The sequence below is a fragment of the Rhinolophus sinicus genome, chromosome 12 (genome assembly GCF_057876585.1).
Source record: "Rhinolophus sinicus isolate RSI-liver-muscle chromosome 12, RSI-T2T, whole genome shotgun sequence".
NCBI classification, from domain to species: Eukaryota; Metazoa; Chordata; class Mammalia; order Chiroptera; family Rhinolophidae; genus Rhinolophus; species Rhinolophus sinicus.
The window spans coordinates 57,157,226-57,181,288 of record NC_142512.1 but is presented as its reverse complement, the minus strand read 5'-3'; the positions used below and the strand labels follow the sequence as shown (position 1 = coordinate 57,181,288).

Genomic DNA, 24,063 nt, shown 5'->3' with positions numbered 1-24,063 from the left:
GCCCAGCTCTGTGTCTGGTGGCACACAGGCAGCAGGCTGGGAACCCAACCTGCTATCCTAGCTCCTTCTGCAAAAATAGTCCTCATGCCTCTTCTCTAGGTGACTTTCTTTCTACCTTAGTTGTAAGACATTTGTTTTTCCATATAATACTTTCGTCAGAAGAATCTAAATGCTTTCTAGTTTTTATGATGATTACTTCTTTGCCTTGTGATGTATTGAGCTTTTTTTCTTGATTTCCAGTCACATGAGGTTTTCTAGTTTTGTTGTTGATGTTGCTATTGATTTCTAACGTAATTGCGTTTTGGTCAGAAATGTGCTCTATATGACACAAAGCGTAGGAAACGGAATTAGGTAAGTGATACTTGTCTTGAAGTGAATTTTCATAAATGTTCTATTTGTTCTTGGGGGGTGGGGAAGAAAAGAAAAATTACTTGGCAAGCACTGATTCTGACAGAAACCTTTGTGGTCCCAGGCGACAGAGGCCTGGAGTTTATGAGAAAGGGAGGGGCAGTTTCATCTCTCAGGGAAGCCACTGGAGCAGAAACATAGTGATGCTGATTCGAAACAGTGTTTTTAGTTTTCAGGCCCAGAGTCATAACAAGTGCTTTCTTGTTACCTTTGCAAAGAGTTGTTTGGGATACAATGTTGCTTTAGGCTCAGTCCCGAGGTTGTTTAGCCTTGTTAACATCCCAAAGGTTTGAGGAATAAGGCAACAAGGAAAGTGGTTCTTCTGGGATGGCAGCTCCTGCTCCATTTGGAAGTGTCTCTATTTATGTTCTTTTTTACATTTCTAATATTAAACAATGAAATAAATGTGAGCTATACCTGCATTTAAGAGAGGAATAAAAACAAGTAAGATCATTATTTTCCAAGCCTCTTGTTCCAGTTCAGGGTCAAGGGGTACCAGAGGCTCTGCTGGCAATTCAGGGCAAAAAGCAGGAGCCCCCTGGACAGGGCACCCTTCCATCGCAGGGCCACTCACACCCAGCTACGCTCACTCATTCAGACTGGGGCAATCTGGACACGCCAGCTCATGTACACATCTTCGGGGTGCGGGAGGAGACCGGAGGAAACACACACACACACACACACACACACACACACACACACACACACGGAGACCGTGCACATGCCACACAGACAGTGGCCCCAGCCAGGAAGTGATTTTGTTCTCAGTAACTTATAATGACACAATGTTGAACAAAATGTGGTTATTCAAGGACCTCCTGTATTGCCGGTTTTTTAATCTTTATTTTCCAGATATAAGGAAACTTTTCCTCCTGTTAACTCTGACTTACAGCAATTTGGTAAATTACACCTTTGAAAGCAGAATTCAAACATTTATCTTTTTCTCCCTACCTGATCTCACCTGAGCCTCCAGGAGTCAGGGCGATCTCAGAGAGGTGCAATGGCTTTTCTGTCAGGGGCCTCTCTTCCTGGGACTGTGTCTGGGGGTCCAGCCCCAAGTCTGAGGGAGAGGTGGCAGGGGCCCACCTGCCTGTCAGAGCCATGCCTAAGGGACCTGGTGGAGGTGTCGTGTGCCCTGCCATGATCCCCAAACCTCCGCAGACATCGGGCCTATGAGCCCTGTTCCACAAGTCAGGAGGTTCTCTGAGCAGCACCCTCAGGCTCATTTCCTGCAGTGAAACTGGTATCAGAATCCACAGGTGTTAGTGGCACAAAGTGGGAGCGCATGTTAAGTCCTTTGCCCCACCCCCAGAAGAGTCCACTGATTTGCACCAAGATGTATTTCCAGTGAGGGGAGGGGATCAGGGGAGTCCTCGGCTGGTTAAGGGCAGATTGGGGTCGTGATGGGGTTGTGTTGGTGGGAGCGGGGGGGCAGCCTTAAGCATAGTGTGCCTTGGCCATCATCGAGGGGTACACAGCTCAGGGCTTGCAGAGGCCAACTCTAGGCCATCTGCCCCCAGCAAGCCAGGAAGGGGCACATACCCCAACCCAGGGTTTATTTTTAATTTATTTTCCAAAGCTGGCCAGCACCTTGAGTTGTGGGTGAGGAGGGCGGCCCCTTCTTGGGGCACAGAGTCCTATGAACAAGGAGAAGTTGTACCTATGCCCCCACCCAGCCTCTCCTCCTTAAGCTGCCACACCCCCACCACCACCCCGCCTGTAAGACCTCCACGTCCTCCTCTCCTGCTGGACAGAGGCTAAGACTCTGCACCATGCAGCTGAATTTCAGTGGTCTGCAGGCCCTGGTGATGGGCGGGGAAAGGTAGGTGTGAGTGGGGCAGGTGGGGGTGTGGGAAGAGCGGGCAGAGAGCAAGACCCCAAGCCTCACAGGCCCGTGTCGGGATCTGCGAGTCCCTTTGTGCCTCTCACAGCTTGCCCCGCCAGCGGTTGTTCCCCACCCTACCCACCATGGCCCCCAGACCTGTGCCCAGGCTGCTCCCCACTACCCAGCAGATCCCATTGGGACAGAACACCGGTCAGTTCCACCTCTACACTCCGTCCATGGCCTTGCCCACCCCACAGCCCATCCCCCGTCTAGGCCCCGCAGCTGACCGTCCTCTGCTTGCACACTGTGCTGCCATGAGACCCCGCCCTTGTGGTCCCCACCCACAGTGTCCTCCCCTGAGTTGGGGTCGACTTGCCTAAATTAGTAAACGGAGGCCATTCTCCTGGAACCGGCGGGAGCCAGAGCTCTGAAGGGGCACTGGGCGAGGCTGGGGCGAGACGGGGCCGGCAGGGTCAGGAATTGTGGGTGGGCACACATTTCATCTTCCATGAGGGGGAGAGTGCAAATCCTGAAGCCAGCCAGATTCCACCGCCCAGCCCGCTTTGTGGCCGTAGGACGGAGATTCCCTCACATGGAGGAGATTCCTCTTGTCCATTCCCCTCCTGCAACACCCAGCCAGCCCTGGGCACCTTCCCTCCCCTGAGGCTCTGTCCTGGCTCCCCAGCCCAGCAATGGGATCTAACCGCTGCTGGTCGAAGAGGGTAGAGGGTCTGTGGAGTCCAGGGAGAGGCCTGGGCCCTAGGCCATCCCCAGGGAACATGGGACAAGCTTGAGGGGCTGGGTGCCCGGCCAACCTAATTTATCCAACACCTACCCCCCCCCCCGCCCGCCCCCAGTCCAGCTCCTCTCCAGGCACACCTCCCACCACAAGATCACCCCTGAGAGGGCAGCCCACGCTGGGGAGGAGCTTCCTACTGTCCCGGCCGGAATTCAGGCACAGCAGAGAGGGTCTTGCAGCCCTGCGCGGTGGTTCCAGTTGTGCTGGCCTGGGTCAGGCCCTCACGTGGCATGTGCCATCCGGAAGGCTGGGCATGGGTGTCAGTCAGCTGGGCTAGGACTGTGTCTGGGCCGGGGGCAGGGGATGAAGGGCTAGGGTGGAGCCCTCCAGGCAAACATACTGCTGAGCTGGCAGAGTACAGGGCATACAGTGGGGGTGGGGAGTGCTGAGGGCGCTTCTGGCTAGCGGGAGGGCCTCCCAGAGCAGGATTTGCGCCAAAGCTGGCTTGGGTCAGTCTAGCTGGCCCACCAAGGATTGCAGGACAAGTGAAGGGGTTTGGATATTATTCTGGGGGCAAGAAGCCGCTGAGGGATCTGCATGTGGGTCTTTCAGGAGGGACATGCTAGGTCTCTGGCAGGCAGAGAGCAGGGTCCAAGGTTGGAAGGATCCGGCAGGGTTTGCAGGGCGGCGGAGGGTGCATGCATGTGTGTGTGTGCGCACGCTACACCACAGGCCAGGCTTCATGGGGAGGACTCTCTTTACTGTCTTCCAGGGGCCTCTCAAATCTGTGCCTCCTGCTGTCCCTGGCCACCCTCTCCTCTAGCCTATCCACATCTCTGGGCCCAAAGCCCCAGGTGACCCAGAGGTCTTGGAATCGCCAATTCCCTATTCCTGGCCACAGAAGGTCCTGGGGGCAGTGGTTCTAGACTTTCCCACCATGACCCACAGAGCAAAAAAGCTTGTGCAGGGGGAGCCAGTGCACACGTGGGCATGTGTACTTCTGTAACTGACCCTAAAGCCTCAGGAAGCCCTTGCCGGCCGCCGCATCCCCCATGGTCCTGTCCCGCCCATCCTATGCAAGATTTCTAAAGTGCTGGTGGTCTTGTGGGCTGCGGGATGATTTGGGGGACCCTCGTGGGCATTAGGTACTTCTCCAGGCTTACTTGGTTGTCCAAACTCTTTCCCTCTAGGCACTACCAGTGCGCCACTCCAAGGAATGGGGGCGGGAGAGCATGCAGCAGTCCTTTTTGCCAAATTTTTTTCTTCTCAGAAACAAAATAGGAGGGCCGGCCCAGTGGATCAGGAGGTTGGAGTTCAGTGCTCCTAACGCCGAACGCTGCCGGTTGGACTCCCACATGGTCCAGTGGGCTCTCAACCACAAGGTTGACAGTTCGACTCCTTGACTCCCTCAAGGCATGGCGGGCTGCGCCCCCTGCAACTAAGATTGGACACGGCACCTTGAGCTGAGCTGCCGCTGAGCTCCCGGATGGCTCAGTTGGTTGGAGCGCATCCTCTCAACCACAAGGCTGCCGGTTCAACTCCCACAAGGGATGGTGGGCTGTTCCCCCTGCAATTAACAAGCGCAACTGGACCTGGAGCTGAGCTGCACGCTTCACAACTGAGATTGAAAGGACAACTTGACTTGGAAAAAGTCCTGGAAGTACACACTGTTCCCCAATAAAGTCCTGTTCCCCTTCCCCCAATAAAATATTAAAAACAAAACAAAACAGGAAATGTTAGCATTGAGTATTCCATTTACACGTTCTTTTTGGTATTAACTACCATACCTTTTTTTTTTTTTTTTTTTTTGTAATACAGTAATCCTCTTGGCAGGGAAAAAAATGCTGGCGGAGACCGGCTAAACCAATTTCACGCCCAGGTGGATGGGTCGCCCTCCTGGCAATTTGAAGAGCCCCGCCCCAGGACCCTGACTGCCCCGCCTCAGCTGCGCCCTCTCTTTTTGGCCAATCGCTCGGCAGGGGCCTCTATTTAAATGTCCCCGCCCGGCGCCCTGCGATTCGCTTCGCTGCACCCCCGCTCCGCCCAGTGTCGCCCCGCCCCGCGCCTACCCGCCCCGCGCCCTGGGGACTCGGCGTTCCCCAGGCCTCAGCTTGTGGTTGGACGGCAGCAATGGCAACGCCGGGCAACACCGCCTCGGAGCTGGGGCTCGCCGGCCGCCGGGCGCTCGTCACCGGGGCGGGCAAAGGTGGGCCGGCGGCCGAGGATAGCTGGGGGCGGCTGGGGAGGGGCGCCCGCACTGATCCGCTCTCGCCACAGGCATCGGGCGCAGCACGGTCCAGGCGCTGCACGCGGCTGGGATGCAGGTGGTGGCGGTGAGCCGGACCCGGGCCGACCTGGACAGCCTGGTCCGCGAGGTAGGCGCCGACTCGTCACAGCCCAGCCGGCAGCGGGTGGCGCCGGGGGTGGGTCGGGACGCGCGGCGCCAGGTGCGGGGGCTGACCAAGGACCCCCAGCAAACCCTCGCAGGGCGCGCGGACTCCGTGGGCCCCCGAGGAAGAAATGGCTGTCTTGCATGCCTCGGCCAGAGGCTCAGGCGCAGGGAGGAAATGGGCTTTCGGGAGGCGGTGCCAGGCTCCTGGTCCTGAAGCCCTGCATTGCCTAACCGCCTAGAGGCGCGTTAACTCCCCTCCCCCTTCCTCAGACTGGGATTCTGAGCCCCAGGAAGGTGGCTGGCCCTCGGGGACCCCTGAGTCCTCCCCTTGGTGGGCTGAAAGGTCACCCACACCAGCCCCGCTGCCTCGCTGTGCCCCTTCTTGGGCATGGAGACTGGTAGCTGTGCCCTCACCACCTAATACGTACACACAGTGCCCCGGGGTGGAACCCGTGTGCGTGGACCTTGGTGACTGGGAGGCTGTGGAGCGGGCACTGGGTGGCGTGGGCCCGGTGGACCTGCTGGTGAACAACGCCGCTGTGGCAGTGCTGCAGCCCTTCCTGGAGGTCACCAAGGAGGCGTTTGACATGTGAGCCCGGAGGGGACGGGTGCAGGAACCCTGGGGTGTGGGCTGCCCCTGCAGCAGTAGCCCATCCCTGACCAGGGTCTGTTCATTTGCCTGCAGCTCCTTTGACGTGAACCTGCGGGCTGTCATCCAGGTGTCCCAGGTGAGCTGCCTTCAGGGCAGGCATGGGAACTGCTGGGTGACACCAGTTTAGCCTCACTCGCTTCCCTCTGTGATTCCAGATTGTAGCTCGGGGCTTGATCGCTCGGGGAGCCCCAGGGTCCATCGTGAATGTGTCCAGTCAGGCCTCCCAGCGTGCACTGAGGAACCACACCATCTACTGTGAGCCCAGCTGCCCTGGCCCCACCCCCACTCCCGCCTGCATCCAGCTCAGGCCCCACTCATGCTGCCCCTCACAGGTGCCGCCAAGGGTGCCATGGACATGCTGACCAAAGTGATGGCTCTGGAGCTCGGGCCACACAAGGTGAGTCCTGCCGGGGTGCCTCCCATCACCCAGCCCGTGTGCCACATTGCTGACCCCTGCCTATCCCAGCACAGATCCGGGTGAATGCAGTGAACCCCACAGTGGTGATGACAGCCATGGGCCAGGTCAACTGGAGCGACCCCCAGAAGGCCAAGACCATGCTGGACCGCATCCCACTGGGCAGGTTTGCTGGTGAGTCAGCGGAGCCCCCGGCCTGGGTGAGGGCTGGGAGGAAAGGATGGAAGGCAGCCCTCTTCACCCACACCCGGCCCCACCCCGCCTGCAGAGGTGGACAACGTGGTGGACGCCATCCTCTTCCTGCTGAGTGACCGGAGCTCCATGATCACAGGCTCCACTCTGCCCGTGGATGGGGGCTTCCTGGCCAGCTGAGCCCCTCCACCCCTCCACCCACACAGCCCTGCTCCATGCTGAGTCCTCCCCACCCCCACACCCCCATCCCTCCAATAAACACGATTCTTCTGCCCAGTCTGCACACTGATTCCAAGGCGGCCGGCAAGTGGCCAAAAGATGCAGAGCTGAGGGCTGGTGTAGAAGTGAGTCCCAGGTGGGGAGGCACCCACTCAATTCATGTCCCAGGCCTGAGGTTTTTCACATCTGGCCAACTTTCTGGCACGGGCTGGGAGGTGGGACTTTCCAGACCGGCTCCCGAGGGTGGTGCATTTGACCGAGGCTGGCCTTTGACCCTGTCCAGAGGCCTCTGGGCTGGAAGCAGTGGCGTTTTTAACGAACAGCTCTGGGAGTGCAAGTCTCACATGAATGTGGGTCAATAGTCCTCACAGTTAATGAACAAAAGTGAAACAAGGGGGAAGTATGTTGGAACTTCATTAATTTGTCAGTGACCCGAGCAACGTCTTTGCTGAATCAGATGACAGTTCTCAGATACTGGGGACATTTCCTCAGCTTTTTGGGTTATTCATAGCGTATAAGGACAACAAACACGGCACACTTTCCATCACTTGAAGTCTACGTAATCAAGCCCCAGCTGTGGAATTTGCCGATTCCCATGGTGTAAATACTCGCACCAGTTTGACATTGAGAGCACAGCTGGGAGCGATGTGCTGCCCCCCCCCCTACGGTTTCCCCAGCAGATCCAGCAGGTATAAATAACCCTGAAAGCATAACTAATGGTAACGTGCAAAAGTTGGGAAGTGATGTATTTTGTTTCTAATACAACTAACTAAGTTTATGTAATTAAGTATGGCTGTTAACAACTGGCTAGCGAAATTCCTGAAAATTTAGCAATTGGCTCTACCCAGCCAGTGTGAGCCCCCTCTGCACGCCACAAGGGGGAGCCGAGTATGGCCTTCTGATCACAGGTCTGCCTCGGTGTTGAGTCCCTGGACCATGGCTGTTGGGCCTTCCCAGGCTGACCCCACTCTGTTTCTGACTTTAGCCACGCCCGGCTGCCCAGTGGCCCTTCCATTCTCTCCTGCCCACATCACGTCTGTCCTGACCTTCACACTTTTGTCTACACTGGTCCTGTCTGTTTGCCTTTTCCCCTGACTTTTCTACGTGAATACTCAGCTCAGTGGCCCCAGCCTGGGCGGGTGGAGGGACTGGGGGAGGCTGCCCAAATGGCTCCAAGGGACTTGACTGCGGACTGTTCCCCACCATACCTGCAGTGGAGACCACCTCGATCCTGTGTGCCCCTCCCAGAGGCCCGAAGTCAGCACTGGGGGCTTTCTTTGTCCAGAAGAGGTTAAATACACTCTCTCACTTCGATCTGGGCACCTCTTTTGGGGACTGAGACAGCTCAGCAAGCTGTTTTCTCCCCTATTGTCCAGGGTGTGGGGTCAAGCTCACCCCCTCTGGACCCTTGGCTGGGGGGTAGTTAGGGGCAGGCAGGGGCGAGCAGGCAGGAGGTGTTGATGGAGAAGGTTTATTGTATAAAATAAGAAAGGGCTGCCCCATCTGGGGCGCAAGGACAGAACCCCCCTCCCCCATTGGGGAAGCCCATCCTGGGGCTGCCCGGGACCCACCCCTGCAGCCTGAGGGAGACCCTGCTCCCTCCTGGACTGTGAGGGTCAGGGAAGGCTGGAGCCCAGCCCCCAGAAAGGGGAGGCAGAGCGGCCAGGACCCCATTGCCCCAGCCCAGCCCCATGCTTCTTGCCCCTCCCCACCCCCACCACTCCCCACAGCAGACTCAGGGACACTGGACACTCAACACAACAGCAGACACAGGTGGGCGGGGCTGCCCCCCAGAAGACGGGCTCTAGAAGACTGTGCACTTCTTCCCTGGCTTTTTCACAGGGGGCGGGCAGAGCACAGCCCGGATGGCCTCGTCAAACACTGTCTTCAGGCCCCGCTGAGTCAGGGCAGAGCACTCCAGGTACTTGACAGAGCCTGGGGACAGCGAGGGAGGGGCCAGCGAGGGGGTGGAGCGTGAGTGGGGGGTCACTGCAGGTGGGGCAGCCTGGTGTCCCCCCCCCCAGAGCACACCTCCATTGCCTCTGTTTCCCTGCCATTGGCAGGCCTGGCGGAGCCCACTCACCGATCTCCCGGGCCATGGCCAGGCCCTGGGGGTATGTGATGGGCGCCAGCTTCTTGTCCCGAAGCCGCTCAATGGTGTCCTTGTCATCACGGAGGTCCAGCTTGGTGCCCACCAGAAGGATGGGAGTGTGGGGGCAGTGGTGCCGCACCTCTGGGTACCACTGTGGGGATGGAGGCGCTGACCCTACTCCTCGGGCTTCTCCCCAGCCTGGCCAAGAGCAGACCACGGCTCCTCCACCCCTACACGCACACTTAGCCCTTCCTGCTTACTTGGTGGGGGATAAAAATACCCAGCCAGGAAGCTTCAAGGCCTATCAAGCTTCCCTTCTCTGAGAGCCTTGCTTACCACCCCTGACCCAACCCTGCTCTCTCACCACCCCTCCGGGGCCATCTGCAGACCCCCTGCCAAGCAGAACAACCGTGTACCACCAAAGGCCAATTTGCCTGTATAGTCTTCAGGCCAGAGACCCTGTCCTGTCAGGACAAGTCCTCTGGAAATACCTCCCCCCCACCCATCCCACCAGCCCACCCCACCCCACCCCCCACCCCCACCGCTGTGTTCAGCTGCGCAGCCCCCAGCCCTGCCCTACCTTGGCTCGCACATTCTCAAAGGAGGCTGGGCTCACCAAGGAGAAGCAGATCAGGAAGACGTCCTTGGGAGGGAGAGAGGGGCCCAGGTGGGACTGCTCAAGGAGGCTCCAAAGGGCCCTTGTCCCCCCTGCATCAGGACCTCGGGAACCCCACCCACGCCACCCAGCTCCTGGGGCTGGCCCTGTCGTCACCTACAGTTTGGGGATAGGAGAGTGGTCGCAGCCGGTCGTAGTCCTCCTGCCCGGCGGTGTCCCACAGCCCCAGGTTCACTGGCTTCCCGTCCACCATCACATTCGCAGAGTAGTTGTCAAAACTGCAGCGGCAGAGCAGGAAGGGTCAGCCTAAGCCTCGGGTTCTCAGGCCTGCACATTACTGGAGCTGTCAGCACCCGCTGGGCCTGACCTCCAAGTCCAGGGGAGCCCCTGTGCAGTGCCCACCCACCAGCCCCGCTCACACGGTGGGGATGTACTCTCCCGGGAAGGCGTTGGTCGTGTAGCTGATCAGCAGGCAGGTCTTCCCCACGGCGCTGTGGACGGAGCGCAAGCCCACTTTGCTCCCAGGCCGCCTCAGCCCCTCTGCCCAGCGAGGAGAGCCCCCTCCCATGGAGCCACAGGCCAACTTAGGGTTCCTGGGGTGGGGACAGGGGTCCCAGCGCAGCAGTCCCGCAGCAACCTAGGGCTGGGAGAGGACGACCAGGGCGGGCGGGCCTCCCGACAGCGGAGTGGTGGGCGCGGGCTGGGTGGGGCAAGCCGCCTCAGAGCCCCAGGCAGAGTTCCCGCCACCGTGCCACCAGGAGGATGGCAGGGGAGGGAGGGAGGGACCAGCTGAGGGTTCTGCCCAGGTAAGAGGGTTGGCCCCACCCACTGGGAGGCCAGGCGCCGGCCAGGGGGGGTACCGGGCAGCATCAGGTGCGCCTGGGCTGGAGGCCTGGCCCAGCGGCCGGCCGGCCAGCCAGGACCCCGCCCCACCGCGCCCTCCTGCGCCACGCGCGCCGCCCGTCTGGCTGGCCGCGCCCCGGAACCGTGCGCCCAGCCCAGCCAGGGTCGTCCGGGCCGCCTCCGCCCCGGCCCGCAGCTCCGCGCCGCGCACTCACCCGTCGCCGACCACCACGCATTTGATGGCCTGCATGGGCGCGGGCCGGGCGGGCGCGGCCGCGAGCCGAGCTGCGGAGAAATGCCCGCGCCGCAGCGGCCGCGGACCTGAGCCGAGCACCAAGCCGAGCGGCCGGAGACAGCCGAGCACCGCCGAGCGCCAGGAGCGGAGACAGCCGAGCGCGGCCGGCGAGGGGCGCGGGCTTTCCGGAAAAATCTGAAGGAGGCAGGACCCGGTGCACACACCCCCAGCTTGTCCCCCAGTCCCGGCGGCGACGGCGGGGAGGGGCGGGCGGTCTCTGTGGTGAGATACAGGGCTCGGTGCATGGGGGCTCCCTGAGGCCCCTGTGACCCCCGCCAAGGGGGAGTGCCGGCGATTCCCACGCACCTGCACATGCGTTGGGTGGTCTGTGTGCACGTGGTTCCTTCCAGTAAAACCACGGTGTAGGGGCAGCGGCCCACTCACCCTCTGGCCAGGGGACAGCTGGTGACAATTCAGGTGTTTGCAATTCAGGTGTTTGCAGTCCTCCCAAGGTGGGCAGCCCGGGCCCACTGTTCCCGGCCCCTCCTGTATGCTGCAGCTCTACTCTCCCTCCCTGGCAGCAGTCCATTAGTAGGGGTGACCCAGCCACACGGGGGGGGGGGGGGGGGGGGGGGTCCTTTCCTGCAGGACCCAGCAGAGTCTCCTGAGACCCTGCAGTGGTTGGGAGCACGGGATGAGGTAGTAGAAGAAAGGCACAGGGCTCAAAATATATCACAAAGTGCAAAAGTTCTGTATTTCAGAGCACCCCCAGTGAGCGGTCAGTGCCTGCTGCCTTCGCAGTTACATTGTAAAAGGTGGTTGTAAAACACGGGAGGGGGGCTGGGATAACTCAAAACACCACTCCCCCAGATTTCCATCCATCATGGGCTCATTTTCTCAAGCACATTGGTGTCTGATGCACTGGCCACTCCAGCCTTCTTGGTCAGCCAGGCTCCGCGCTGACCCGGTCAGGCACCCAGGTGGTGAGCTGCAGCAGAACCACTCGCTAATCCATCTTGGCACTGATTTCCAAGCACACCCGCAACGACCTATCCCCGAGAGCCACTTTCCTGCCACTCCTGAAGACTGCCTGCCTCCCCTCACTTTTGAGGGTTCAAAGCCCTCAGTGGGGACCCCTGCACGTAAGCCAGCACAGCATTTTGCAGGAAGCTGGCCCTCTGGGCCTCCTCATCCCGAATCCTGGCCATCTCTGCCTCCTTGAGCCGCAGCTTCTCCCGGAGAGAGGCGTTCTCGCTCTCCCTGTCCAGCAGCGCCTCCCGGTGGTCACTCGCGATCACTGCAGGGGAGGAAGAGCAGAGAGAACCACTGGGTGCTGTCTGGGCACTGGCCACTGGCCACTGAAGTGACCACCGGGAAGCCAGGCGGGTCTTGCACAGGATCCGCTGGATGCAGACACACTCAGCTCCCCATGCCAGCGCCTCTGGGAGTTGAGACCCAGGCTCAGCTGCAGCCCAGCAGCCTGTCGGCTAACCCACCAAGGTGCTGCAGAGGTGGCATGGAGAGGCTCGGGGTTCAGCTCACCTTTTAGCTGGCGCTCCAAGGCTGCCACCTTCTCTCTCAATGCTTCCTGGGCCGCCAGCTCAGCCTGCAAGCGGCCATTCTGCTCCTGAAGCTCCACCCGCACCCTGGTTACCTCAGCCACCTTTTCTTGGTCCTTGTTCCTCAGCTCCTGCCAGGCATGGTCAGTGAGGTGTCAGCTGGGCGCCATGGGCACCCCGGGGGCCCTCAAAGTCCCAGCTACCTGCTGCAGCTCCTCCAGCCGCCGCGTCAGGCCCTCCACCTGCAGGCCCAGCTGGCTGGCCTGCGCCTGAGCCTCAGCCACCGTCTGCCTCTGCTGCAGGCAGGTGCCCTGTGCCTCGTCCCGCGCCTGTGCCAGCAGCCGCAGCTTCTCCTCCAGGTGACCCAGGCGCTGCTGCTGTGGGCGCACAGAGGGGCTGGTGAGCAGCAGGGGCCGCACGGTGTGGCCCAGAGCTCAGGTGTGCAGTGGCTGTCAGGTAGGGGTGACCTCCTCGGACCCAGAGGAGCTTTCACTCAAGTCATTGTTTATTGATCCGACCAGGCTCAACTTCCATGAGCCTAGCAGGGAAATCCCTTCCTGGCTCCCCTCCCCCTGCTCCCAGGACTCCATCCTGCCCTCTGGTGCAGATAGCCAACCCCCTTCCCCCAGCTCAGGGACGGATGACAGTGGCTTTGTGGGGAGTAGTACCTACGAGACAAGTGTCCTGCTGTGACTTCCCTACCCCCTGCACCCCTGGAGCTCCTGTCCCCCAGTCTCCCTGACCCCCATCTCCCCCTACAGAGTCAGCGGGGCAGCTCACACCAGCTCCTCAGGCCCCACTCTGGTGGACACTGTGGGCAGCAGGCTGGGCTCACCTCCTCCAGTCGGACTTGGTTCTTGGCCTTGATGAGCTCCTCCTCGGCCTGGCCACGCTCGCTGAGTGCCACGGCCTTCACTCGGCTCAGCTCCTGCACCGCAGACAGCAACCACTGAGCCTGCGCCTCTGGCCCCCACCAGCCCCTAGGGCTTTGCTCACTAGGCGAGATGTCCACGGCCAAGGGAGTCCTCATGCCATCTTACTAAGTCCCTCTGGCCTCACGGGGACATTGGTGGGTGGGTCCCCAAGGGGGCTTGATGAGGCAGAGACACAGAAGGGGTGTCCAGCGCAGCACGTGCTCACCTCCTCTAGGGACAGCCGCACAGCCTCCAGCCTCTGCACTCTCTCTTGCATGGCCCTCTCGGTCTCCTCCAGATGGCGAGTCATGTGCTCCACCTGGCCAGGTGCAGACAGGTGCGGGGCTACAGGCCGGCTCCCCACCCTGGGAGGCAGGCCAATCTTGGGGACCCTGTTCCTTGCAAGGGGCGGCCCTGAGTGGCTTCATAGGAAGTGGAGGGCACATGCCAGCACCACGCCCCAGGTGGCATGGAGCACACAGCCACCTGTGCCGTGGCCCCAGAGCAGCTGGGGTCCCTCCTAGAGTCTGGTCAGGTTATGGGTCTGGTATCTGCTGGGGATGGTGGAGAATCGCCACCCCGCACCCCAAGGCTGGTGAGCGGAGCCCGGCCAGGGGTGTATTTTGGGGACACTAGGCCACAGTGAGACATCTGCAGGCCCCAGGCGGACAGTGGAGGGAGAAAGAGGCACATGACACCACTAAGAAGGCACCTCCTTGAAGCGCAGATGCTCCGAGTCCTCCAGGCTCTGCCGAGACCTCTTCTTCTCCAGTTCCAGGCGCTCTGGAAGCCCAGGGGAAAGCGTGGAGGGGCTCCTCGGGGTGCCGCATTCCCATGCCCGCATGCCCCCATCCACCCCAGACCATGGGCTCCCGTCCCCAGGGCCCTCGGTGCACACCCTCAGCCTGGATGGCCCGCATCTTGAGCTCAGCCGACGTGTTGGTCAGCTCCTGTCTGGTCAGGAACAGCTGCTCCTGCTGCGACTTCACCTTCCGCTCCAGCTCGTCTACCTGGAAGCCCGCACCGTGGGAGGAAAGGTTTGGCCCAGCCCATACCCACCCCGGGCTCACGGGGACCTGGCCCCACACCTCCACACCTGGTTTCGCAGAAGCAGGTTCTTTTCATTGGCAGCGGACAAGTCTCTGAGCAGCGTAGATTCCCGCTCCGCAGCTTCCTAAGAGTGAGAAGGGAAAGGGCACCACCGGTCACCGGCCACCACGCACCGCCTGCCTGCTTGGCACCCGCCACGCTGCCTGCCCACCTGCTGCTCCAGCCTGTGCTCCTTGGCCTGCCTCTGTACCAGGCTCCGGTGCTCCTGCTCTGCGGTGGCCAGGAGCTCCCCCAGGTCCTGGGCCTTCTGCTCTGACAAAGCCAGGGCAGCCTCGGCCATCTGCAGCCTGCAAGGAAGGAAGGGCTAGCCCCACTCCAGCCCCTCTGTGAACCCCGCCACAGCCTTGCAAAGGCCTCCTGTTCTCAATATTGCCAGGCCACTATTCACCCCACCTAGTGCTTACCTCCTCCAAGAAGCCCTCCGGGGTTCTCATGCAGCCACTTCCCACTTTTACCTTGTACATGGGGACTCAGGTCCTTGTCACGTGAGCATTGTCTCTAAAGTGTTGTGAAAGTACCCTGTCCCCCTCTTGCCCCTCCTCCACTCACTTGGCCTTGAGGGCATTGACGATGGACTGCCTCTCATTCAGGGCTTCCTGAAGCTGCCCGATGCGTGCTGCCGATGTCCTGTGGGCAGAGAGCAGGGTCAGACAAACCCAAACCCCAGAGCCCTCCCGGCACCCAGCCCTGCTGGCAGCTGCCCTTCCTCCCACTTATTTCACACTTCAGGTACTGGGCTGAGGAAGTGCTCTGTGCTCCCTGAAACCTCCAGCCAACTTCCTCAGAAAGCACACGCTATGACCTCATCCGTAGGCAAGTGACAAGGCTCAGGTTAGATCCCCCCGAGGCCGGAGCCAGGGCCTGAACCCTGGGTACTCCAACCAAACCCCAGCCCTGCCTCCCGCGGCCCTGGGCCAAGCTTGCCTGGTGCTTCTTGCCAACTCCTCTCGCTGCTTATCAATCGTCTCCATCAAGTCCAGAAACTGGGGACAGACACAGCCAGAGATCTGTCAGGGCCCAGAGTCCGCCTGCTCCCGTGAGGTGGGAAGGAGAGTAGACACCCACCAAGGCAGCAGGACAGCAAAGGAGGATGTCTCTTGCACATGGAGGCCCAGATGCCCCCAGAGGAGCCTGTCCACCTGCCTGGCTGGAAGGGGTCAGACCAAGAGACCACACCGCCTGGGCCTGGGTGTCAGCCGCTTGGAGAGAGTCCAGGGCCCAGAGAAAGGAAAGGTAGCCAAGGCATAGAGGCCTTGGGGGGCCCTTCATTCACGCAGCCAGGGTGGGGGCCAGGGTGAGGCTCTGTGGTCAGAGGCAGCCCCATTCTCACCTGCTTGGACTTCTCTTCCTGGAGGTGCCTCACTTCCTTGCTGAGTACACGGGCGCGGGCCTGGTTCTCGCGGAAGGTGGCCTCCCGGTCCTGGTTGTGGTCCATGGCTTGCTCTGTCAGAAGGAGCTGAATTACCCACCAGGGGCTGCTCAGTCTCGGGGGTGGCCAAGAGCCGGCCCCGCCCCATGTCCAGGAGCCAGCCATCTGGGAATCACGACTATGCGAGGTAGTGTCTCACCCACAAATCTGGTAGACCCCTAGTGCACTAGGGATGAAAGCCTTCAGTGGGGGGGGGGCAACAGTGGGGCCAGGAACCTGGGAGGCACCAGGTACAGGGGACATGCACATGGAGAGGAGCACTTGGGCTCCCTCCCAAAGGTCAAAGGTGGCTGTTTGACTTTTAACAGGCAGCATTTGGAGAGGGACCAGCCAGAGGCTGCTGTGGAGTCACTATTACAACCGTTGGGGTGACCCAGAGGCAGGCCAAGAATGGAGAAGCTGGAGATGACACAGGTTGGGTAGAACCAAAGGGAGGTGGTGACCTGTGCAGAATTCCAGCCAAAGCTTGGGCTCTCGGGTTGCTGGCGCTGCGGGCAGGATGAGGAGCCACAGGGAGTGGCAGAGTGTTTTGCTGGGACCGCGGCTGAGCTGTCCAGGTCATGGACAGGAGGAGACCATGCAGGCTGTGGCCTGGACCTGGTGGCCCCATTCCCACACGGTTCTTGGGCACAGCCACAAACTCAGGTGTGATGAGGGCAGATGCCACTTGAGGCAGCAGCACAGCCATCAGGGCAAGGCCCCAAGCCACATTGCCTCAGCTTCCTCATCTGTGAAATGGGTGACCCTGCCCCCCCCCCCCACAGTGGTGGATTTAAGAACAGAATACGCAGGTGTCAGGAATGAAAAGTGTGGCCCTGGACAGTGAGTGCCGTGCCAGCCTGCTGCCACCTCTCCTTCTGCGAGCTCTCACCCTCCCTCTTCCTCTGTTTCTAACTTAGGCTGCCATCAGGATGCGTCTGCATGCCCCCTGGAGGCTGGGCCTCCAGCTTTATTCATGCCCCTACCCACGGCTCTGAGGACATCGCTGGGGACGCTGTTCCCAGCCAGCTCCAGCCTCCACAGGGTTCTGTTGCTCGGCAGAGAGCTCACCAGGGCCCGGCCACCCAGGAGGCCGATGTTATTCCAGCGCAAGTCTGGAAAAGATATCTGTTATCACCAGACGGAAGGCACCTGGGGTGCGGGCCCAGCCCGAAAGCTTCCCTGGAGGAATCGCCCACAGAGCAGGAGCCGGCCTGGTTCTCCCCACCCCCTTCGCCACCCCTTGCTTCGGGAAGCGAGACAGCGGTCTGCCAGGGCCTCACCCAGCTGCTGGAGGCTGGTGTTGCTCTTCAGGGCCAGGGCCAGCTCCTCTGCACCCTTGTGACTAATCTGGTTGTTGCGTAGGTCCAGCTGCCGCAGGGTGCTGTTGGCCGCCAGGGCGCCGCAGAAGGTGGCAAAGGCATCTTCCCATGTGCCCAGGTTGTTCCACTCCAGGGTGAGGCTGCGGGAAGGGCGGACATGAGCTGCGTGGCCCAAGGAACGCCCTGCTCCCACGGCGTCCAGGGGGCTTGAGGAGGGACGCAGGTCTGGGGTCTCCAGCAGGAAGCCTCGAGTCCCGTGAGTATCTTGTACCCGTCCACTCCCCACAGATGGACAGATGGTAAACAGACAACTGGCCGGAAGGAGTGAAGGAATGAACTCTTGGGTTGCAGAACCCTGTCCTCTGGGGCCAAGCCTGAACCTGCAGAGAAAGAGGGGGTTGGGGGCGGGTGGGGCCAATGCCACTTTACCTCTGAATGGACTTGTTCTGTCGGAGGAGTCTTCCTAGAGCCTCGGCCCCTGCAGCCCGAAGGTTATTGCCCTAGGACAGGAAGAGACAGAGCAGGCACGTTGTCCTGGCCGGACTCGGGCGTGTGTACTCCAACAGGCCCTGCAGGTGGGGTTGAGGCCAAGCATAAACTCTGGCAAGAAGGTCTGGCTCCTTTCAGACGCTTCCTTCCCTGACCGCAGGGAGCCTCCTGGTGTGGGCTCGGTCAGTGTGCTTATGGGGACACTCTGGAACTCATATTCCCACCCTCCAAACACCCACACATTCACGAGACCACCAGGAAATGGCACACAAAACCCTGTGTGCCAACAGTACTTACAGACGGTGTCTCTGTGGTCATGCCCACACCCCATGGCCTCCCTCCCCTCAGGTGGCATGCCCAAAGGCAGTCCCCTCACCTTTAGATCCAGAAACTGAAGGACAGTGTTGGCGCACAGCCCCTGGAGCAGCAGTATGGCCCCTGCGAGGGGCAGAGCAGTCACTCTCTGTCCCTGGTGGCCAGAGCACACTGTGACTCTCCTAAGGTGGGATGCTAAGGCTTCTCTTTTATAAAGAGAAATTGCTCTCTGCTCCCAGGTTTCAAGGGACCCTGCTGCTTGCCTGAACTTAGAGCACAAGGGGGACGGGGGAGTCCACCCAAAGAGCTAGATGCAATGGAGCAGCAGTGGAGCAGGGGGCCGACAAAGCCAGGGAAGGCTGCCCTGAGGCAAAGGGCTTGAACCCAAGCCGGCTATGAGGTTGCCAGGGCTGCCCGGCCCCAGCCGCCCACGGTGCCCACCTTCTTCGCTCAGCATGCAGTCGCTCAGGACGAGCTCGGTCACAAAAGCCTCTTTCTGCAGCAGCTTGCCCAGGGCCGCGCAGGTGTCAGCTGTCAGGCTCTGCGTGGCCAGGTCCAGCCGGCCCCGCGGCAGCTCGTGCAGTCGCTGCAGGACAGTCTCCTGGGGCTCGGCCCCACTCTCCTTGCACAGCCGGCTGTAGGAGCGCCGGACTTCCTCCATGTCCCTGGGGTGCCAGCAGGGCTGCCTCAGCACGCTCCTAGAGCCAGGCCTCACCGTGTGGCAGCCAGCGACGCGGGAAGCCGAAGCTGGGGGAAGGGGGCTGCTGGCCCCGCTGCAGGACTGCTCTCCTGCTGGCAGTAGGGCAGGGCTTCTCCCCTGGGGGCAGGCAGGGACTCCGAGCAGCTCAGTGTAGGGCTCAACGACCCCAGGTCCGACCTCGGCAGCCGAGGAACGAAAAACAAACTGAGTTGTTTCTACACGCGGGCGGCCCCAGGAGTGCAAGGATGGCCAGAGGACCGCCCGAGCATGGGGCCGACGCGGGAACGGAGATCCCTCGGGGCTAGGGCCTCCCGCGGCAGGGCCGGTCCAGGCATCGCGCGTACCCTCGCGCCCCCAGTAGTCGCACCACCGACCCCTGCTCCTGGCCACGGTGTACCCCGCCGCCGCGGCGCCTCAGTAACCAGGAAGAGCAAGGAGCGCCGGGAAAGGCTAGCAGAAACTACAACTCCCAGGAGGCTTTGCGGAGGAGGGGCGCTCGCCGCGGGCTAATGAGGGCGAGGAACGGGCTCGCGTTGCGGGCCTCCAGCCCGTGAAGCCGAGGCAGCGCTCTCACGGCCCATTGGATGGGGGCAGCGGGGGCGGGGCTTCTGAGGGCGCGCTCCGTGGTGATTGGCTGGAGGATCGGGGGCGGGGCTGGAAAGGCGCGCTCAGGGCTCATTGGCGGGGGCTCAGGGCTCCGGAGGGCGCGCGACACAGCGCCGGTCATGGAGGCAACCAGCTCCGGCTTCCGGAAAGTGAGAGAGGGGACGATGCTGGGGCGGACGATGGGGGTGGTGGGGACAGTGCGGCGGGACCCCACGCGTGACACATGTGTGGGCCTTGAGCCAGCCCCGGCGCTGCGTGCGAGTGCCCTCTAGGGCGAGCCCATTCCCAGAATCCAGCCACGACCCCACCCCGCGCGTCCTTCGCCCTCCGGGGGTGGAGTCCCGCGGCCCGGTGGCAGAAGGCCGAGTGGTCTGGGGCAAGAGGGAGCGGGTCTGCAGAAACGGCAGAGGTGGGCCCCGCGACGGCGGAAATGCAGGGGATCTCAGAGAGGAGCCTGAGCCTGCCCCCCACACCCCGCGGCCGCGGATCCGGCTGCACTTTTCTTCTCCCTAAACCGCTTGGCGTAGGGCACCGTTCCGCCCAGCTCGCTGACATTGTCACATAGCCGCATAGCCTAAAGCTTCCTTTGGTCTGTCCCCTGTCACTCGAGCCCTGTGCTTTGTGTCTCACCTGTTGAAGCCCAGCTGAAGCTGCGTTTCGGGGCAGCACGTTTATCTAGGTTTGGTCTGGCGTGGGGGGGTCCTACAAGTCCTTTTAGTAACCCCCCTGGCGCAGTCACGCAGTGTTATGCGCACTTGACATAGATTAGCCCATTTAATGCTTACCACCCCTAGGAGAAGGTAGTACTATCCCCAATGACCAGGGGAGAAACGAAGCAGGCCTGTGGGAAGTGCCACTCTGCGTGCGTAGCATGTCCACTGGCTCCCACGCCTGAGGCTGCGGCTAGTTTCTGAGTCTGGCTTCGTTGCTCTATCCTAAAGTGAGGTGGCACTGAGTCCTTGAATCAGGAAGGTGTGCAGGGAGGGCCTGTGGACCTTTGTGAGCTGTGGAGGGAAGGAGGATCTCAGCCCCTTGTGGGCACCTGTGTCCCTCCTGACCCCAGTGGGGACTTCAGCCTTGCAGAGGCATGGGACTGCTTTCGGGTTCACCTGTTGCCTCTTCATCACCCAGGATCATGGCTCAGCCCTGGCCCAGAAAGGGTTAATCACCTAAAAGGGGACGTCATTGAGGCTGGGTGATCCACCATGGTGGTTGTGAGACACCCCCCCACACACACACACACACCTTGTAACAGCTGGAGAGGGGGGTACAGGGCTTGGCCTTCATCAGGCCGACCTGGACAGCTCTGCAGTCCTGGCGCCACAGACTCTGGCCAGAGCTGTGCTCATTGTGGATGAGGGTGATGGAGGGAGGGGCAGTGGTGCCAACGTGCAGTGGGACAGAAGCTGAACTCATCCCAGTTCCCATCCTGCTGAGTTCATGTCACTTGTTTGGGAAGTGCCACTCCCAGTTGGTACTGACCCCTTTAGTTAGCGCTTCCTGGGGGTCTGGGAGCAGGTGGGGCAGTAGAGCCTTCTGAGCCATTCCTGGTAAGTGGCAAGAAGGACCAGCAGGTGGCACCAAGCTCACGCAGCCACTGCTGGGACAGCCAGGCCTGCGGCTTCCCCTAGTGACGTGGTAAGTTTACCCTTCTGAGCCTGGGCCACACCGGTGTTCACTCCGCTCTGCTCCTGAACTTTGCTGAGCTGCACAGGTGAAGCTGTGTGACCTCCCGTGGCTACGGGGAGGCCAGGCCAATCCCCCGCTCACCTTCCCTGCAGAACAGTCCATTTTGTTTCTGAGCTCCTGGTCGCTCGCTGCTGCTGTCCTCCTGCCTCCCCAGGCGCTCTGCTGGCTCCTGCCCTGGGAAGCCTGTCATGGTCCGTCCATGCTGCCACCTCCCAAATCCTCGTCGTCAGCTCCAACCTTCCAGAAGGCCCTTTGGCTCCAGTCACCCACCCGGCTGCTTTGCTTGGGCATCTGAAGCATGTCCTTCACTCAAATGTGTCCTAAGTTGAGCTCCTGAGTCCCTGGTCCCCAGAACCCATCTCCACCCACAGCCCCCATGTTTGTGGAGTGGCCCCATCTTTTGGGGGCTCAAGCCCGCCTTGTGGAGTCTTGGCCTGGACCCACCCACGTCCTATTCATGTCTGTCAGGAAGCCCTGCAGATACCCCCAAGGCTCTGTTCTCCATGCCCACCACCCACTGACCAAACAGCCAGGTCTCTGCCCAGTGCTGTAGTCCCCTAGTCCCCAGAGCACTCATCTCATAGGAAGACTCCTTCCTTCACTTCTCCAGGGAGGGACCGCGGATGGAACTGACCCGGCACCTGAAGCAGGTCTGGCACAAGCTGTGTGGTATTGGGCATGGACAGACCTGTGAAGGGGCCCAGCATGGGAGCAGCCCCTCACAGGAAGTGCCTTGGCCCCGGGGGTGGGAACACCAGGCTCCTGGATTCCAGGAGAGGGGCAGGCTGGCACCTGGGCTGCTCCCACCTGCCTGCCACGTGTCTAATTTCTGGTCCTGGAGGCATCCACAGGGAGGTTTCTCCCACCGCCCAGTCCCCCACTCAGAGGACAGAGGGCGTTTCAGGCCAGAAATTACAACCCCTTCCCACCCGGAACGAAAAGCCTAAGGAGTCTGCAGCATTTGGGTGGGGGGGCGGGGGCAGTGAGCCACTGACGTCCCGCTGGTCCCCCCAGGAACTGGTGAGCAAACTGCTGCACCTGCATTTTAAAGATGACAAAACCAGAGGTGTGTAAGTACAGGGGTACTGGAAGTGGGGCTCGGGGCGGGGCTCCCAGCTCTGTGTGGGCCACTGGGGCGGGGAGGACCCAGGTCAGAAGTGGGGGTGTGGGGCAGCGTGCAGCCCCTGGCCAGGCTGACACAGGGTGCAGCCTGTGACCTGCGCCTCCACCTTGCAGTTGGCGGAGATGCACTGCTGCTCATGGCGGAGCTGTTGAAGATCTTCGTCTCGGGTGAGCTGAGACCCCACCTTGCCCAGATCGCTCGTCCCGTCTCACCCATTTCCCCACATTACTCTTTAGGCTCTGTGTCCCTGGAAAGCTCCGTGTTTCAGGGGCCACAACCTCAGACTCCTGACCTGCCAGCCAGCAGGGACAGGGAGGCAGCTGGGGCCGAGGCCCAGGGGCATTGGGGTTCAAGCCCCCCAGCCTTCTGTACCTCTTGCTTCTCTTTTCATGGCAGAAGCGGCCATCCGCAGTGTCCGGCAGGCCCAGGCAGAGGACCTGGCCCGTGTGGACGTGGAACAGCTGGAGAAGGTGCTGCCTCAGCTGGTAGGTGGGCAGGACAGGGGTGAGCTCATGGGTCTGTCCCTGTGCCACCCTCCCAGGAGCAGGGCTTGGCCATGGTTGGCACCTGTGAGGCTGAGTGCTCCTGTCCCCCCACAGCTTCTGGACTTCTAGGGGTTTCCACCCTCACTCCAGCCGCCTGCCTGCGTCACGGCCCAGCCCCATGTCCACGTGTCTCCTGTGGTCTCTGGCTTCAGACGGGGAAGAGGCTGCTGATCCCTGACTCTCCTACAGCCCTGGAACCGGGCCGGTCTCAGCAAATGCACCCCTTTCCCTCACATCCTCCTCTGTCCCCGACAGCCTGACTGTAGCAGAGGTCACTGTGTTGGGCTAGGAGCCCTGGGAAGCAGGTGCCAAGGGAGAAGCGGGGGCTGTCTCCCACAGACCAGCAGAGCTGCAGCCCTGCCACCCCAACATCAAAGCTGGTGTGTCAACTCCTACCCATGTGATACTCGCTTAGAAGCTGCTTCTCTGAGCTATAGATTTGTCCTCAGAAAGCAACACCAATAAACCAAAGCTGCCTCTCAGGCCCAGCCTCTGTGTTGCCATTAATCACCCAAAGTCAAGTTGCTTCAAAGCCGACTCGCCCCCATCCATCTTGGTAGGACGAAAGCAATGCTAAGGACAGAATAATAAACAGCATGTGTAAGCCCTGCTTTGGGCCGTGAGAGGGGCTGTGAAATCAGAGCCCTTGCACACGTGGTCACTGGTCTGGAGAAGGTGGTGCTGCCACGGGTTGCCTGACTGGGGTTCCCCTGGCTGGCAGGCAGACGGGAATGAGGGTGTCGGCAGGGTCTGCTGGTGGGATGTTTGGGTGGCAGAGACCTGGAGACCAGCCACCAGGCCCTGGGCAATGCCAGGGATGGCAGGTCAGCCTCAGGCCACGCCCACCTCGGAGACTGGGGTGGGGACACACTAGAAGCCAAACCCAGGTCTGGGAGGCCTGCCTGCCCTCAGGTGCTCAGGGGTCTCCAGGGCCCGGCTCCCAGCCTCTGCCTCCCCACCCTGCAGCACCCACCTCCCTCTCATTTTGACAGTGCCCAGGACGGGAAACACCCAGAAGACTCTGGGCCGAGGTGGGACACTGGGGAGGGCTGTCCAGGTGGGACAACAGCTGCCCCACGCAGAGCCACCCCACCTGCCTTGGGGATCCAGGGGAGGGCATACGGGGCAACGTCAGCCCCCATCCCTGAGGACTGAGGGCATGGGTTAGGGGCAAGACCCCATCCCTAACTTGGCCCCGCTGGGCCCCCCACACTTTCCTCTCCCCCGCCCCTCAGGGAGTCTCCGGGCTTCAAAGCACTGGGAGCATGTGGAAGTAATTAGACCTGAAGGGAGAGGCTGGCGACAAGTGCCAGAACCCGTGCCCCACAGCCACTTTGAAGTGCCTCAGATGGTGAGGGCGGGCGGGAAACCCCAGGCCAGGCCCTGCCCCTCCAGGGTGGGGGCCGCCTTCCTCCCCTCTCTGTGCCATGGGCTAGGGTGGCCGGGCCCGTGACGTAGCCAGGAAGGCAATGTCTGGAGGCCCTTCTCCCCACAATTGTGTTCCCGGCTGGGGGGCAGGGGAATTAATGATGTCCGTTAGGTAAAAGCCAAGAGGACACCTGTGCCCTCGTTAAAGACCAAGGCTGCAGCAAGGGGATGCAGGGCCCACACTGCGGTCCAGCCAGGCTGCAGGGCCGGCCGTTCCCAGGGTCAGG

At 61.2% G+C, this 24,063-nt stretch overlaps 4 protein-coding genes across 10 annotated transcripts; 2 read left to right on the top strand and 2 right to left on the bottom strand.

The window, feature by feature from the left end:
• Positions 1-4,988: 4,988 nt before the first annotated feature.
• DCXR (dicarbonyl and L-xylulose reductase) lies at positions 4,989-6,899 on the top strand. Its single transcript, XM_019735573.3, has 8 exons — positions 4,989-5,178; positions 5,250-5,347; positions 5,799-5,953; positions 6,050-6,092; positions 6,172-6,271; positions 6,349-6,413; positions 6,488-6,605; positions 6,700-6,899. The coding sequence occupies exons 1-8, from the start codon at positions 5,103-5,105 to the stop codon at positions 6,801-6,803; spliced, it is 759 nt and encodes a 252-aa protein (XP_019591132.2). The 5' UTR covers positions 4,989-5,102; the 3' UTR covers positions 6,804-6,899.
• A 1,398-nt stretch (positions 6,900-8,297) lies between these two features.
• On the bottom strand, positions 8,298-11,134 carry RAC3 (Rac family small GTPase 3). 2 transcript variants are annotated; one of them, XM_074320992.2, is made up of 7 exons: positions 10,995-11,123; positions 10,609-10,905; positions 9,970-10,041; positions 9,711-9,828; positions 9,515-9,577; positions 8,926-9,085; positions 8,298-8,777 (listed from the first exon to the last, which is right to left on the bottom strand). In XM_074320992.2, the coding sequence occupies exons 1-7, from the start codon at positions 11,000-11,002 to the stop codon at positions 8,647-8,649; spliced, it is 849 nt and encodes a 282-aa protein (XP_074177093.1). In that variant the 5' UTR covers positions 11,003-11,123; the 3' UTR covers positions 8,298-8,646. The 2 variants fall into 2 exon arrangements, with proteins under 2 accessions (XP_074177093.1, XP_074177094.1); XM_074320993.2 differs by having other exon boundaries at positions 8,574-8,777; positions 8,922-9,085; positions 10,995-11,134.
• Positions 11,135-11,358: 224 nt separating this feature from the next.
• Positions 11,359-18,877, bottom strand: LRRC45 (leucine rich repeat containing 45). 2 transcript variants are annotated; one of them, XM_019735563.3, is made up of 17 exons: positions 18,187-18,877; positions 17,807-17,868; positions 17,371-17,441; positions 16,903-17,081; positions 16,606-16,734; positions 15,542-15,654; positions 15,136-15,194; positions 14,761-14,838; positions 14,363-14,498; positions 14,198-14,275; positions 14,000-14,111; positions 13,814-13,884; positions 13,328-13,420; positions 13,023-13,115; positions 12,391-12,564; positions 12,171-12,318; positions 11,359-11,925 (listed from the first exon to the last, which is right to left on the bottom strand). In XM_019735563.3, the coding sequence occupies exons 1-17, from the start codon at positions 18,404-18,406 to the stop codon at positions 11,729-11,731; spliced, it is 2,013 nt and encodes a 670-aa protein (XP_019591122.2). In that variant the 5' UTR covers positions 18,407-18,877; the 3' UTR covers positions 11,359-11,728. The 2 variants fall into 2 exon arrangements, with proteins under 2 accessions (XP_019591122.2, XP_019591123.2); XM_019735564.3 differs by having other exon boundaries at positions 11,582-11,925; positions 12,391-12,561.
• Positions 18,878-19,071: 194 nt separating this feature from the next.
• CENPX (centromere protein X) lies at positions 19,072-22,890 on the top strand. 5 transcript variants are annotated; one of them, XM_088788903.1, is made up of 6 exons: positions 19,140-19,200; positions 21,209-21,390; positions 21,755-21,806; positions 21,977-22,030; positions 22,260-22,348; positions 22,463-22,890. In XM_088788903.1, the coding sequence occupies exons 2-6, from the start codon at positions 21,364-21,366 to the stop codon at positions 22,475-22,477; spliced, it is 237 nt and encodes a 78-aa protein (XP_088645029.1). In that variant the 5' UTR covers positions 19,140-19,200; positions 21,209-21,363; the 3' UTR covers positions 22,478-22,890. The 5 variants fall into 5 exon arrangements, with proteins under 5 accessions (XP_019591136.3, XP_074177096.2, XP_088645029.1 ...); XM_088788902.1 differs by having other exon boundaries at positions 19,162-19,200; positions 21,351-21,390; XM_019735577.3 differs by lacking the exon at positions 21,209-21,390 and having other exon boundaries at positions 19,072-19,200.
• Positions 22,891-24,063: the final 1,173 nt, after the last annotated feature.